This window comes from Pogona vitticeps, chromosome 1, assembly GCF_051106095.1.
Source record: "Pogona vitticeps strain Pit_001003342236 chromosome 1, PviZW2.1, whole genome shotgun sequence".
NCBI classification, from domain to species: domain Eukaryota; kingdom Metazoa; phylum Chordata; class Lepidosauria; order Squamata; family Agamidae; genus Pogona; species Pogona vitticeps.
Genome location: NC_135783.1, coordinates 40916686 through 40932477, shown reverse-complemented (window position 1 = coordinate 40932477; position 15792 = coordinate 40916686). Strand labels below are relative to the sequence as shown.

The 15792-nt window shown below is 40.2% G+C and overlaps 1 protein-coding gene across 3 annotated transcripts in view; it reads left to right on the top strand.

Moving 5' to 3' along the window:
- TOGARAM2 (TOG array regulator of axonemal microtubules 2) overlaps positions 1 to 15792 on the top strand; it is a 91439-nt gene that overhangs the window by 72254 nt on the left and 3393 nt on the right. For all 3 annotated transcript variants that reach the window (XM_078383018.1, XM_020793138.3, XM_078383019.1), the window contains exons 17-19: positions 503 to 695; positions 1280 to 1496; positions 12256 to 12342. In XM_078383018.1, the coding sequence (XP_078239144.1) occupies positions 503 to 695; positions 1280 to 1496; positions 12256 to 12342 (497 nt within the window). The remainder of the gene's footprint in view (positions 1 to 502; positions 696 to 1279; positions 1497 to 12255; positions 12343 to 15792) is intronic.

The following is a 15792-nucleotide window of genomic DNA, read 5'->3' as shown; positions in this document are numbered from 1 at the left end:
TTATTTATTTATTTATTTATTTATTTATTTATTTATTTATTTATTTATTTATTTATTTATTTATTTATTTATTTATTTATTTATTTATTTATTTATTTATTTAATTTATATCCCGCCTATCTAGCCGGTTAAGACCACTCTAGGGTACTCCATCCCCCAGCCAAAAATTTATCAGATAAGCACCTGATCTGTTGGTTATGTGGCCTATCTCTCTGAACAAGTTCGCTCTTAGGACTTTGTATATGGGGCAATTAATTAAGTAGTGAATTGGATCTTCTACTTCCATGGTGCCACATGGGCAAGTTCTGTCTTCCCAGGGAATCTCATGGTATCGTCCTTCAGCCACTGCCAAGGCCATAGATTGACATTTTGAAGCTGTTAGGGCATTTTTCCATTTGAAGCTTATGTTACTAAGATATTGTGTGGTGTTAGGTAGTGCTGGCTACCTGCCTAGGATACTGATGAAGAATGTACTGAAAAAGTCTTTAATTCTCAACATCAGGTCCACCTTTATAGCCCTGCCACAGTCCATGCCTCGCCGCTCCTCCCTTCGCAGCATTGAAGTGATGGAACAGCTCAGGGAGCTGAACCACCTGCTGATGGCAAAGGAATTTCAGACACGGATGGAGGGGATAAAATTGCTAACAGAATACTGCAGGAATAACACTGCACTTGTCTCCTCAAACATCATACAGGTAATGAGATCCATCTGATTTTGCACCTTTAATACAGGCTAGCTATCCATTTAGGTTGCATAAGGACAGTTCACTTTTATCCTCATTCAGTTCAATCCATTTAAGTCTGAATGGGCTTTTGTTCAGTTTCCTGTGTCATGTATAAAAGGTGTAGTTAATCAGTGAACACCAGATGTTTTCAAATAAATATGAAAACAATACTCTCCATCAAGGATTCAAACCAGCTGCTGCTCCTGCTCAATTGCTACATCTATTTTATCTCAACCTGAGCTTTCCCTTCCCATTATAGAGCTATCATTTGTGGAATTGTTACGATTTATGAAGAAAAAAAATCTAGACAAGGATCTTTTCCTGTCTCACTAGGAAAAATCAGAATTATTCCCTTTTCCTATTTCTTTGGTAGGAAGCATCTATACTTTGAAAAATGATGGTAGACACAGAGGTAATCATAACTGTTAAAACCCTATATGATAATGTGATTTCTTTATATAATTATTTAGGAAGTGCCTCTATCCACCTGTTTCTATGCACAGTAATGCTGTTTGCAGTAGAATTTATCTCCTCCTCCCCCTTTATATAAACAGATCTTTGATGCTTTTACCCTGAGACTTCAAGACTCCAACAAGAAAGTGAACCAGTATGCACTGGAATCAGTTTTCCTCATGATCCCAATCCTCAAGGAAGGCTTAAATCCAGTCCTGGTTTCTGTGGTGACTGTGGTCGCTGACAACCTAAACTCGAAGAATTCTGGGATTTACAGTGCAGCTGGGAAGGTGCTGGATACAATGATCATTCATCTAGGTAATGGCTGTTTCTGCCATGCATTGATTTATTTTTAAATGTCTGCCTTTATATTGCACTGGCTGGATAGCTCAGTGTTACGTGTCTGGATGTGGAGCCAGAAGCTAGATGTTCAATCCTCCACTGTGCATTCCTGAAGAGCCAGCTTGTGTAGCCTTGAGCAAGCTGAACAGTCCCAGGGCGCCTCCAAAAGAAGGGAATGGTAAACCACTTCTGAGTACTCTCTACCTGGAAAACCATGAAAAAAGTCAGAAGTGACTTGACAGCAATTCCTTCCTTTTCTTTATATTGCACCTAGAGATGGAGACATTTGTATATGAATATCCCTGCGCAACTGGACCTAATGAGGGTCCGGCCCCCCCAGACTGGACTGTCCACTCACATGTCTTGCCACTGCACACGTCTCGCTCGTGCTTCCAATGGCGTTCAGAGCTACACTCTCTTCTCACTTGGCCAGCCACTCAGCAGCCATGCAGGGAGACTCCTCCTCCTGCCCCCTGCCTGGAGTGGCCAGTCGAGCAGGAAGAGAACGGAGCTCCGGGTTCCATTGGAAGGACGAGTGGGACTGGCCCTGCAGGAAAACACTCGTGAGTGGATGGGACAGTCTTGGGGCAGGACCCTCGTCAGGTCCAGCTGTGCAGGGATATTCGTATTAGTACAGTATATGAATACGAATATCCCCATCTCTAATTGCACCTTTCAGCCCACCAGACAGCATTTAAATAAGTCCATGTATATTTATCAGTGAATGCTCTTTTGTGAAGTGTTAATAAGTTTCACATTTCTAGGTCTAAAAATCAAAATAGGCTTTCTGAAAAGATGACACTTCATACCAGAAGGCTAGCTAAAGTCTAGCCACAGCATTAAGCCAACTTGGGTGACAGAAGATGGTGAGTGTGGTGCGTAAGAAAGATAGGGCAATTGGGGCTTTTCCCCAGGGCATCAAATTTAGAATGTGCACCCTTTATTTGGGTGCCAGCGGCAAAGGCAATGTGAACCAGATCTCCAGAATTGGCCTGGTGGCTTTGTCCTCCACCACAGGACAAGCAGCTGGTAGATCAGACCTCCGGGGGTGGGGGGAGGAGAAAAAACAGAGACTGGTACACAGGGCTTCTGACGTAGCAGAGGAAAGTTCTATGTGGGGCTTTGTAGACCAGGTTTCTGGCCTGGAAAGATGTTCTCTCATTACTTTTTGTATTATTTTCACACGATTTTGTGCTGTTTTTCCTGGGTGGTGAAACTGCTATTTACAGCTATGGGGAAGTGATAGGAAGATGTTTGAGGAGTGATCCATGCCTGATCTGCCCCTCTTAAGCTAAAGTGTTGATTTCAGATGTGATGGAAGACCCACAGTCTCATTGAAGGAACAATCAACAGCCAGTTTAGTTGTTTTCCTCTTCCCTTGTAATATGAGTGTTATGCTGAAATCATGCAGCCGATATTTTGCTTCTTTCAAAATGGTCGTGCATGCGAAGTATAGTTGCTAAATATCTATCTCTGTAGCCAAGAGTCTTTCTGTACAGAGTCCTCTACTGTCTTTATTGCCTTTAAAAAAACACAACAGGTGAAGATGATGGAACTTTAGGGGAATTACTCTTCACAGAGTTTGTTTCACAGATGAGGCACCTCATACAATACTTTAGTTCTGAATCCAGTTCTCCTGATCCCTTCAGTGGCCCCTCTGTCCCTTCCCCACAATACGGGCATCTGCTGGTTTCCTACCACCTTCTCATTTGAAAGGTCAGAAATGTTTGTCCTGAGGTTTAGTATCTCACAATACAAGTTGTGAGGTAAGCTAAAACATGTCAGTATTTTGGGACGCACCCTTTTGTTTTTTTGCTCCACTCACCACTGGAACGTGCCTTCCTCCCCTCCCCCGTAAAACCTTATCTGGAACTGAATTTGGTTCTCAGATTAAAAGGGGTTCTTTTCCTTTGCTTTAAATGCAAACTTATCCTCAGCTTTGCCTTATTATCTCCACTGTGGTTAAGGAAGTTGCGGTGAGAGGTGAAATGCCTCTTTTGGAGTACCATCATTGATTCTGGTATGACTACTCCAAAGACAACCATCTATCATTCTTGATATCATTTGTGCGGTAAGAGTAATATGCTGACTTTTAAAAAGTGTTGCTTTGATTCTGCTTTTCTGTACATAAAACACACTCTAAGTCTGTAAATCTGTCACCTCTCACCCATGGGTCCACACATGCATTTGAACTGGGGCAGTAGAAACATAAGATGGTAGAGCGAGTGCTATCATTTCAGGCAACAGAGGTGGTGTTCCATTTTTTATATATTTTGTCATTGAAGAAAATCAGTGCGAATAGAAAAGTAGCACACAAGGACGACTATTTGTAGCCTACTGTGCTTGGTTTCTGGCTGCAGGGAATATTCTGTGGTTTTTAAAAAAAGATTCAAAGTGCCTGCCTTGGCACTTTGAATTGTGTGCAGTCCTACATTTGCCCTTATTCACAACTCACCTACAGCATGTGTACAAATGCATCCTGAAAATTATTTTAGGCTGTGGTCCTAAGCACACTTTTTTGGCCTATAAAGGAAAACAGATCTTACTTTCAAAAGAATACACACAGGACACTTAAGAGTCTTTTGATAAGTAGCAGTAACCATATTGCGAAAACTTATATTGAGTGGAATGATGCAATTGGAATGTGTGATGTTTTTCGAGGATCAAAACAATCAAGGGAGAATACTTTGCATGTGGTTCTCGTTTAAGGAGCAGCCCACAGCTTTATTTTTAATGCAGCAAAGTCAGTATTGATGAACTTAGTTTTGGCATGCTGAATCAGTCTTGCAATTGCTTGAACTATAAGTTATATCTTGGGAAATCTTTCCAAGGTAATATCGAAAATGCTAAAACCTCTGAAATAATTGAATTCTTGTGATATAACCCTGTAAACTGGTTCCTATTCTGATTCATGGTAGGGATGCAGGTTGAGTATGAAGTCTTAGTCAAAACTGAATGTTTGCAGCTGACTCCTTTTGCATCTTAACTACTTTGCAGTTTGAAGGTTGAAGCCACTTTGCTGCCCTCCCATCCCTGCTTTGTTTCACCTTTTAGACTGGTAAAGTGTTCTGGAGAACATGAATGATTGCATAATATTTTGTGACCCCAGAGATGACCTAACAAAAGGCATCACTGAGAGGTTAGTATATATATATATATATATATATTTGAATTGTCCTTTTGGACAATGCGGCAACCTTCATGTTTTACTGAAACAAATACAGATGACTATATACCACTTGTAAACTCAGGATAAAAAAGTGCACAAAAATGGAGTGGGGGGAGCAAAAAATGTGAAGCAGGAGCTAGCTGCAGTCTGGCCACATAGTAAGAGGAACTGATGAACCATTAAGGTGGCCAAATACCACATACAATTACTTCCCAAAGTAGGCCTCTTGCAATGGCTTTGTAAGCAATACTGTAGGATGGGGTGAGGAACATCTACAGGCCTGGCAGCTGTACCCCCACGCCCCTCCTGTTCCCCTTCCCCATCCCCCCCTTAAAAGCCTCATACACACCTTAGGGGTATTTCACTTTTTGGAGGGGGCTTTTTAGCCTGTTTAGGTCCAGAGAGGTCATTTTCCAGTCATCTCTGGTTTGGGGGGGAAAAAGCTCTCCTAACTGGCCCTCCTAAAACAGGCCAGAAGAACATGAAAATGTAGTGAAATTGCTTACTGTGCCTTCTTTTTTCAAAAAGAGAAAAAGCTTAAGTGTTTAAGCTTTTGTAAAGAAATGAGAAAAACGGGTCTGTGCATGCTGGGGGGCACATCACTAGATGTGTTGGCTCCCTATTCCTAATATATCCAAAGTTTATATGAGAAAAATAACAGGATTTTTTTCCTAATTAACAACAGAATCTACAACTCCTTTTAGTCAGAATCTGCACAGTTTATGGAGTTAAATGGGCTTTCCTCACAACAGCAGAAAACATTCTGAACTTTTCTAGTGGAATGTGAGACTTTTGTGGATAGCTTGGTCTTAAATGTGCAATTAAGATCCATTAGCTTTGCAAAAGATCTGCTCTGTAAAAAATGCTAGAACTGCTTTGTTGACTTACAGGGAAAATCTGTCTCTCTGATATAAGGAAAAGAAATGCCTGGAAATGCCTGCAATCATGATATTATGATGCATGGGAACATACTGTGTCCCTCACTTTCTGCCAAGCAGCTTCATATATAACATGCCGAACTATAACATCCTAACTACCACATTGACCATTGAAAGTTTACCATTTGATTCAATATTGTTTAGCTGATTCTAACAAATTGGGTATTATAACAACAGTAGCTCTTTAGTATGTGTGTGTGTGTGTAGATGCACTTATCAATCTGGATCTAACTTCCTGCATTTTTAAGATGTCCTGGAGGGCATGCCTATAGAACTGTCATGACAAAATTCTGCATGACAAAATTTACCATTACATATATGTTTACATCACTGTTTCCTTGTAATCTGTAATTGCCCCCCAAAGCAATTTGTTCTGGAAACAAATATGGATCTATATGGACTTCCTTGTGAGTTATTTTGGTCTTGATTTGGAAGATATTTTCCCAAATTAGCTGCTACTATGCCAGCGAAAAAGAAGCCCTAAGTTATGAGCACCAGTTAGCTCCTTCTCCTCTCCCTAGTCCATAAATATCTCCCAGCTACACTCTTTCTTTCTCAAGGAAATTTATGCTTTAGTGAACTCATTTCTGAAGAACAAACACACATAAATCCAATTCTGAATGACGGCTTGTTTCCAATGTTGTTCTCCGTAGATGGAAATTGCAGTTGCCAATAACTACATGACCAAGGACTGCTATAAATTCCTTGCCATGTGGATTTATGTCCGCAGTGAAAACACATAGCAGAGTGAATAGTGAATTCTAGAGTGGTTGTAAGAATCAGGACTGGACTCGGAACAACTAGGTGTCTTAGTAGGGTTATTAATAATTTAACTCAAGCACATCTAACGACAAACCATACCTTGTTTTAAAGAGTGTGAGAGCTATACCTTGTGATGAAATTGAGAACTTGGGGCATGTGAAATATGAAATTTGGTTGCTGGACTCTTCTATGCTTCTGTGTGGCTGGGAAATCGACGTTCACACCTGGAACCCATCTTCTGCTATTGAACATTTCAAAGGAAGGCCTGAGCAAGGGGACAGAGTCGCTTCAGACTGAACTTTATTCGGGACATATCAAACCTGCCTCAGAAAGAGAGTAATACATCATCTGTAAGCCTAGCAGGCAGTGGCGGAACCGGAAGTGGTGGTGGTGGAAGTGGAGGCCCCACTCCGGATCCGCCGCCAGCGCTAGTTGCTCCGGATCCTGGTCCGCCGCCTGTCAGAGCACCAGCACTGTGGCTGCAGCCACTTCCTCAGGTTTGGCTGCCGGGGGGGGGGGAGTAGCAATCCGGCAACTTATAACTTGTGTGCCCACAGAGAGGGCTCTGCGTGCCAGCTGCGGCACGTGTGCCATAGGTTCGCCATCGCTGAGGTAGAGGGATGTAGCTGAATGACTTAAGAAGAGGGGCTTGGCCAAGGAACCCTGACATACCTGGGGTCAGAAATGAATATATCCCCCATTTTGGTTATTTAGTCACTGTGGAGTAAACGGGTGCTGTTCCCCTGTAAATGTATCCTGAGTTACTTTCATGATCCATCTAGATTCTTCAGTTCTCTGCATTGGATGTTATTCCCCACCACCACCTTCAGAAAAATATAGTCTTGAGTGACAACTCATTATTAATGAAAATGATGTAAGTGGAATACATTTTCTGGAAATCAGAACTACTGAGAATCTGGAATGATAAAATAATTAAGTTGGGGCTATAAGGCCCAACATGAGTCCAACCCCCTATGATTGCTTTTTGTTTGCGTTCAGAGTTAGCAGGGAACTTGATTTCTATCTTTTGACTGGGATTTGCTGTCATATATTGATGATTTATGACCCATCACCCTAGAAGGCCAGTCTGTAAGGAAGTATTAATGATTGCCATGTCTTGCTGAGGAACTCTAAGTACATGTTTGTAGATATTTTGAGGCCACAATAATGAAACGAGAACTTCTGTCTCTATAGATGTGGTTTAAAATAAGAACATGCTACTGGAAAAGACTAAACTTTAATCTAGTCCAGTATCTTTCCCCTACAGTGACAAAACAGCTCATGGCAAACTCACAAACAGGGCATCAAAGCTTCCTCATACCCATGTTCCCCAAAATTGTTGTCTTGCTTCTGAATTTCCAACCATTCAGCTTCATTGTATCTCCGGTTTTCACAATTTGAGAGAGGCAGAAACTAATTTCATCCATTTCTGTCATATCTCCCTTGCTTATTTTTCTTCCTAGGTCAAAAGCCCCATAGGCACAAAGCCCCATTATATAAACTCATTTGTAACTGGGGTTGTCCTCCATGGTAATATGCGCGCTCTTTCCCACTTGGTAATGTCTTCTAGGTAAGAAAAATGGAATGTCTGGAGAGCAACGGGTTGTCTTTGCATTGATCAATAGGCCTGACAGTAAGTGATCTTATGGCATCCAATACCTTTCCCAGTTTTCCCAGAGTAAGCAATAAAGAGCCATCAAAAATTCATTTTTGGATGTTTCATCAAGCTTCTGCTTGCCAAAAGGGTATTGCTTGTGTAGATCAAATGGCGATATGAATTCAAAGGAGACGGGGTGTCCTTCCACTGCATTTCAAAAGCTGAGCTTCTTATCTGGTGACTGATCACTAATTTATCATTTATGAAAGAGCAGTGACAGAGAGAAAGGAAAGCTTTGCTGTCATATGGACGGCAGCTCTTTTCTTCACCTCCTAAAGCCCATCTGAAGCTAAACTCCTACCAATTGCTTATTGGTGCTTTCATGGGTAGGGGATATTTTGAAATGCACTGCACATCGTAGAATGACAAAGAAAAGAAAGGCAAACATGTATGACATTTGCTTTAAAATGAGTTTTCAAAGGCCGTCTTAAAGGTGAACTAAAACCTTTACGGAGACTAATCAGGGAATGATTATTAATAATTAATACCTTGCCTGACACCTCTACATCTTACATTAACACTTCAAAGCATTTTATTCATCCTGCTGAAACATGGCAGTTGTTCTTTTCATTCATCACTGAACTAACATTGCTGTCTGGCTCAGCACACCCATCATCATCCTTGGAAAAAAAGAAAGCGTCAGACAGAAAATTGATTTTTTTTGTTGTTGTTCTCTGTTTTCTTAGCTTAGTTGTAGTTGATCCTTTGCTGCATAAACTGAAGGGTCAAGTGGTTAAGAAAAACATTTTCTTAAAAAAAAGTATTGAGAGCCCTCTACACAATATGATTTTATTTATTTACTTGCAGAACAACTTCACTCAACTATTAGGGCTTGGGGTGACTCATCACTCTTTTTTTTTAAAAAAATCCAGTACAGCACCAATGCAGCACATTCAGTCAAATCAGATGAAGTAAAACGCATTCCAAAGTAGGTTGGAGAACCTATGACCCTTCAGATGTTGGCCGTGCTATGTAGGCTGACCGGGTTGGAGGCTGCCCTACACTGAGTCACATCAGTGTCCATATTGACTGGCAGCAACTCTCCAATGGTTCAGACAGTATTTTTATTGTATTTGTTCTACTTTTCTGTCTGTTGCAACCTGAGTGATTTATTACAATATGTTCCATTCATTTCATCTTTTCTTATACTCTCTAACATAATATTAATCTAATCTATTCTACTTAAATCGGTGTAGATTTCATCCAGGTATAAAGAGGTTCCCATTTATTATTATCCAGTCTGTCGTTTATTGTATCTGTCAAAATACCCATTTCTGCTAGTTCCAAAATCTTCTCAATAAATTCCTTTTTTGTCGGCACTGTTGTAGTCTTCCACTTACTGGCATATACAATTCTAGCTGCAGTTATCAGATGTAAGATCAAGTAAGTCTTGTTTTTTTTTTCAAGTGTAGCTGGTAATATATTCAATAAGAAAATTTCTGGTGTCAAAGCAATTTTAACCCCTAAAATTTTCTCTTTCATTTCGTGAATCATATTCCAAAATTCCTTGGCTCTACATCCACCACATATGATAGAAGCTCCCTACTTTCTTTTCACATTTCCAACTCTTATTAGAAACATTCTTATACATTTTTGTTAATTTCTCTGGTGTTACATACCATCTGTAAAACATTTTGTATATACTTTCTTTTAGATTTATAGATTTAGTCATTTTAATATTTCGTTCCCAAATTTGTGACCAGGCACTTAGTTCTATATTATGACCTATATTTTGAGCCCATTTTACCATGCAGTCCTTCACAATTTCATCTTCCCTTTTTTGCTCCATTAAAGTCAGATAGCTGTTCTTTCAATCTATCTGGAGATACTGAGGGTTGAACTTAGGACCTTCTACCAGCAAAACACGTGTTCTGCTCCTGATCTTTGCTTCTGATCTGTGTCAGTTCTCAACATCTGGAGGGATACACATTCCTGAGCTCTATTTGAAAACTTCTTACCTATTAAAATTTTACTTCTGATTGTCAGAAATCACATTGAGTAGAAATACCTTACATGGATCCAAAAATATATATTGGTACTTGTCTTGGGAAAGGGAAAGCCACCAACCTGGGTCAACCTCATGAAGCCATAGTGTTCCTTGTTGACTGAGCCTGACGGACAAATCAAGGTAGTGCTTTGGTGGCAGTAACTATTATTCAGTGGTACAGGTGATATGCATGTTTAAGAGCTTTGGAATGTCTGATTTTTTAAAAAACTTACAGATTAAAAAGTGGGTAAAGATGCTTTGCCTGAGAGATCTGTAAAACCAGCTGATGTCAGTCAGAATAGAGCTTACTGAGCTAGCCAGACCAGTTGCCTGATTCAGTATAACAGCTCTTTGCATCTTATATCAGGTGGCCCTTAAGCACTGCTGAATCTCAAGAGTTTGGGAAGCCACTGCCAATTATTAGAGCAGCTTTTTAAAAAAGTATATTAGATATGGATAATGCAGGTGGATTTCAGAGTGAAACTGGAATAGGTGTCTCATTCCCTTTTCTACAATGGCGAGAAACCTTTGGCTGGCCAAACCGTTTGAATTCTCAGAATCCCAGATAGTACAGCTGCTAGTAGTAATGAATGGCTGGATTTGGACTTCAAATCATCTGGAAGTCCAAAATCCCCCACCTCTGCTTTATTAAGTGCTCCAGCTGCATGTCACAGCTGCATTTGATACCTGGTACTTGAATAGTTGAGACCATACTGCATTTCTTCTCTCCCCCCTCCCCCATTTTGCTTATGGCTGTTTTTCCACATATGCAAATCAATGCTACATGATGAAACAATATTATTCTTTGTGAGGCACACAGTGCATTAGTCTGGAGAGCTATTTTGCAGTGTCCCTATTCTCGCTCTTGTTCTGTTTTCCCCTTCAGTACAATTAGTGCTCCCCCCCCACCAGCTCTGAATACTCCTTCTCATCTCCTACATGGCACATGTGAGGCAAAGAGGATGTTCTTGGTGATGTTCCGCAGGCTGCTTTGCAGTAACAAGATCTGAGGGAATCACAAGCTGCCCTGAGCGTGCATAGTGACTTAAGGCTAATTAGATGTTAAGCTGCCATTTTGATTCTCAGATGTAAAGCTTCCACAAGCACGTGGGCTGCCAGTGCCTCTTGCTATGCATCAGTGGTTTCTTTGCTATCACTCTCAGAATCACATGATGATTAGTATCTATATCTTTCCACTGTGATTGAGAATCTAGACATACTTCTTTGACGGAGGCTTCCAACCAGTCCACCCACTCTTAATCCCTTCAGGGTGTCAAATTATTCCCCTGATGAATCAAAATTGCATCCAAGAGAGGGCGAGAACTTCCTATTAGCTGGCTGCTTTGCACTACAACAATAACAACAAATACAGAAGCACAGAGTTCTGTATTTTGCCTGTGGAGACTAGTTTTTGCTATGACTCATTAATTATTATTTTAAATTTTGTATGTAAAATACTTTGCTTTTTGAACTGTACTATTTCTGTGGTGCAGTTAATTACAAGATGATAAATTGGGATCTTTAATTGATGCAGATGCTTTGGGAAACTATGCTCTAAAGAAGAGGAAGAAATGCATTGGTCCATTGGTAGTTAAATTTTATTTAAGGGATGAGCAATGTAACAGCCCTCCTGATGTTGACAGAGTGCAGCAGTCAGCATCTTAGGATGATAGGAGTTGTAGTTCTCCAACATCATGGGTCCCACAAGTTGCCCTCACCTGTTTTATATGGAGGTATACAGGTGAGAAACAAAGTTTTCTATGCTATGATGGCAACTTTTTGGAATCATTTGTGTGTACAGATCAGAACCTGGGAATCTTACTTTTCTGGACTACAGCTATGCTGGCTGAAGGATTCTGGGAGGGGTAGTTGGAAAAAAAGTAATTCATTCCAAGCGCTGGGAAAACCAGGACATCACAGATCCTGTGTCACAAAAACAATGTTTCTATCATCTCTTAGTGTTTCAGTCTTAATTGTCTTTTAGCGGATCTGATTCAAACACTCAGTTGTAGGCTTGCTGTCATGAAGGACTGTCAGGGATGTGCAAACCAACCTAAAGATCTGCAAAGCTCAAATCTTCTCAGTTAATTCTTAAAGAAAACAAGACATAAGCATCTGTTATGTGATAAAGATAAATGTCTCTCTCCCCACTGCATCCAATTCTTTTTTCCCCCTTGGTTGATGATAATTGTCAGACAAAAAGGTGTTTCTGTCTCTTTCAGATAATCTGCTGCTGCTTCAGACATTTGCCAGCAGGGTGCGTTTTGTCAGTGGCCGGGCACTGCAGGAGATCACAGACCGCCTGTCAGGTAACAAGCAAGGGTGCTGAGTTAGGTGTTTCCTCCAAAGAAATGAATCAATAACTCGAATAACAGCAGGAGTCAAATGGTTTCTTGCTTTGCAGGGTTTTATATTACCATTTACACAGTTTCAAAGCAGAAGTGAGAGTTGCTTCTCCTTTTTCTTTTGAAACATACCGGTGAGCATATCTCCCTGAATGCAGCCCCCTCCCCGCTTTGATTGCCCCGTTAGCCAAATACAGAATTTAGATTTTGGCCTTCTAAAAAAACTGTTAACATTGTTCTCACTGTGGTTTGCATTCTTGGGGAATCCCTCTGTCCTTTTGACACATAAGTGAGCTCTTGTACCTGAATGCTGTTTTTGCCAACATCTTTCTACCCATGTATATGGCATTTTAAAGTGACCTAGAAAGCCATTTGTGGCCAATGCTCGTGAATCTGTTGGGCAAAGGGAGCATGTATTTTGACCACATATTCAGTCTATTCCTGAAACCAGAATTGGGGGGTGAAATACTTGCATTGAGACCTGCTATGTATGTATGTATGTATGTATGTATGTATGTATGTATGTATGTATGTATGTATGTATGTATGTATGTATGTATGTATGTATGTATGTATGTATGTATGTATGTATGTATGTATGTATGTATGTATGTATGTATGTATGTATGTAAAATATTTTTACCCCACAGATCTCTTAAAAAGGACCCAAGGTGCCTTACATTGTTAAAGACAATAATTAAATCTAAAAACAGTAAGTATACAAATATTTAAAAAGATCAAACAAATACCTCACTTAAAAATAGTAAAGAAAAGCAACACCACAACCACATTCAAAGCAGTAAGGCACAGCAATCCATTCAAAAACCTCACTCAGGTAGGGAGTCACTGAGGGAAAGCTTGCCTGAAGAGAAAGGTATTTGCCGATTTACAGATGGACAGCAAAGATGGGGCCTGCCTAGTCTCCTGTGGGAGTGAGTTTCAGAGTATGGGAGCAGTGACCAAGAAGATCTTTGCCAGTGTCCCCACCAAATGCACCTGTGAAGGTGGTGGGACCAAATTTTAAAATAAAAGGCTTCTCCTGATAATCCTAAAACCCGAGCAGTCTCGTAAAGTGAGATGTGGTCCTTGAGATAACTTGGACCCAAGGCAAGTGGACTGGAGCCTCATAATGTGTAACTTGCTCTTTCAATACGAAAACTTTAAATACACTTTCTACCAGACAGTTTGATTTTTGTAATCAGTCTCTGACTCCAGAACATGATATAATCATTCTTCATGAGCCACAGACCATCTGTAGAAACTCAAAACTGAATTTAATGCTCCTTCATTAGGCACCACCCAAAGATCACAGATCAGGTTCAGCCTATAACTTCCAAGGCACAGTCTGGAAATTTTATGTGGCCCTTTTCAGCAACTCAATGTATAAGATGAGTATCCAACTCTTCTTTTGTAGCATGTCACAGAAACCCAACAACATTCATGAATTCTGCTTTTCCTGTGGAAGCATAGAACTGAATTTTTTTACTCTGCAGAGATGTAGGTTCTTTAAGGTTAGCATGACTTTCATTTAGTAAAATTTATCCATGAAATTTCATAAAATAAGTGTTTACCCCACCCTCCACATTTAATTCAGTAAAAATGAATGCAATGTGGTTTTGCCCGGCTTTCCTTCATTTTAGAAAAAGTCTCAGTTGACTGCTCTTGAGGTATGCTTGGTATATAAGCAACACCTTTTTATGTTCTGCATAGGCTGACTGGAAGTCTACCTGTGTTCCTGACCTTTAAATTTTGAAATCAGTAGCTGGCTTGCATGTTTACAGTGTTTGACCACTTAGAGCCTCCTGGATTTGTGTGTAATAGGCTTCCTGCCACTTGAATAAGTAATAATTATTTCTTTAAAATCTCCTTTATGTTGACTATGAAATAACAGCACATTTTACACTTAGTAATGCAGTTATGATAATCAGCAGCTATCAAATGTAACTAAGCAAGAAATGTCCGCATGCTGCTCCTGAGATTATTATTTAGTATTTGCATACTAAAATGTAATGTTCAAAGCACACTACATGCATTTTCTCAATAACCCTTACAATACTATAAGTTCACACAGGTGATTGGCTGAAACTGAGGAACATTACTTTGCTTAAGACTTCCCAAAGAGATCACTGTAAGCGGCCCAAATTTTTGGAGAGACTGCACTCATTGAAGGGTCTAATGTCTAATACCAGGCCTATCACTTACAAAATAAAATAGTGTACATTAAACAACTAAAACAAAAGATCAAACAAACAAAAATAGTACACCGTTAATTCAGATTTCTAAGCTATGAAAAAGAGACCTTGTTCATTTATTTATTCCCATTATTTATTTATCCTCCAGTAATAATCTCATCGCAGTATTTTAAATTTTGTGTACAATAACATCTAAACAAGGATGGACAGCTTCCAAAGATTTGGGGGCCACAAATGGCTATCTTGGAAAGATACACTTGCTCTTACAACCTCCCCCCAACACACCTTTTTCCTTACAAACTAGAAAAGCCCTCCTTGTGTATTCTACTGCCCCCCTATTTTTTTAAAAAAATCAAAATTTGGGAGCTACAAGGAGCCTTAAGAGTGCTGCGGGGTCCTCAAAACATGATGAAATTGCCCCAATGCCCCCATGGGGTGCAAAGGGGCTCCTTTAGCTAAAACATGTTTCCAGTTTTTTAATTTGTGGGGAGAGGATTGAGAATGCTAGAGGGCACCTCTGGGCCCCTAGAGGGCTGCATGTGGCCTGTAAATTAAAATTGACATCAAAAAAATTACATTAACTATAAAATTACAACGCCACACAGTAGTATTAGTAGTAGAACAACAATACCAGTTCAAGTCTACTGTCCCCACTCCACCCCAGTCTTTGAAAACACATTGAGCCCTGACATACCACCTCTAAAAGTTGCGCTGTTGTTTATATCATTAGGGAGTGAGTTCAACACCTTCAGCTTCCTAATTCAGCAGGTTCAGCAAAGAAAGCTATGATCTACTGCAGTTGTTATGTCTATAGTTGATGAGTCCCCCCTCAGAAAATATGGGCCCACATTCACTCTTGCCCTTCAACCCCCACAGGGCTACGAAATGGCTGTTTTGCTTTGGAAAAAGAGCAGCCTCTGTCAGAAGAGTAATGGTAGGCTATTAAAGCAGAGACCAGGGTTGGCTTCTGTTGATCGCTGAGTCTAGCAGCCTGTTCCGAGTAAGTATTCTCGGACTGTCATGCTAAACAACAGACTTCAGCTATCATTGAGAGAAAGTGAAGGAGATGTCACTGGAAACCAGGGCTGGCCCAAGTCCTTTTACTCCTTGGTGTGGCATTATTAATGGGTGCCTGGCAGAGAGTCTGTTTGCAAAAAGTCTGCTTCTTTCTTTATCTGACTTTTGAATCTCATTTGTGAGAATGTTTTCTTTTTGCTGATGC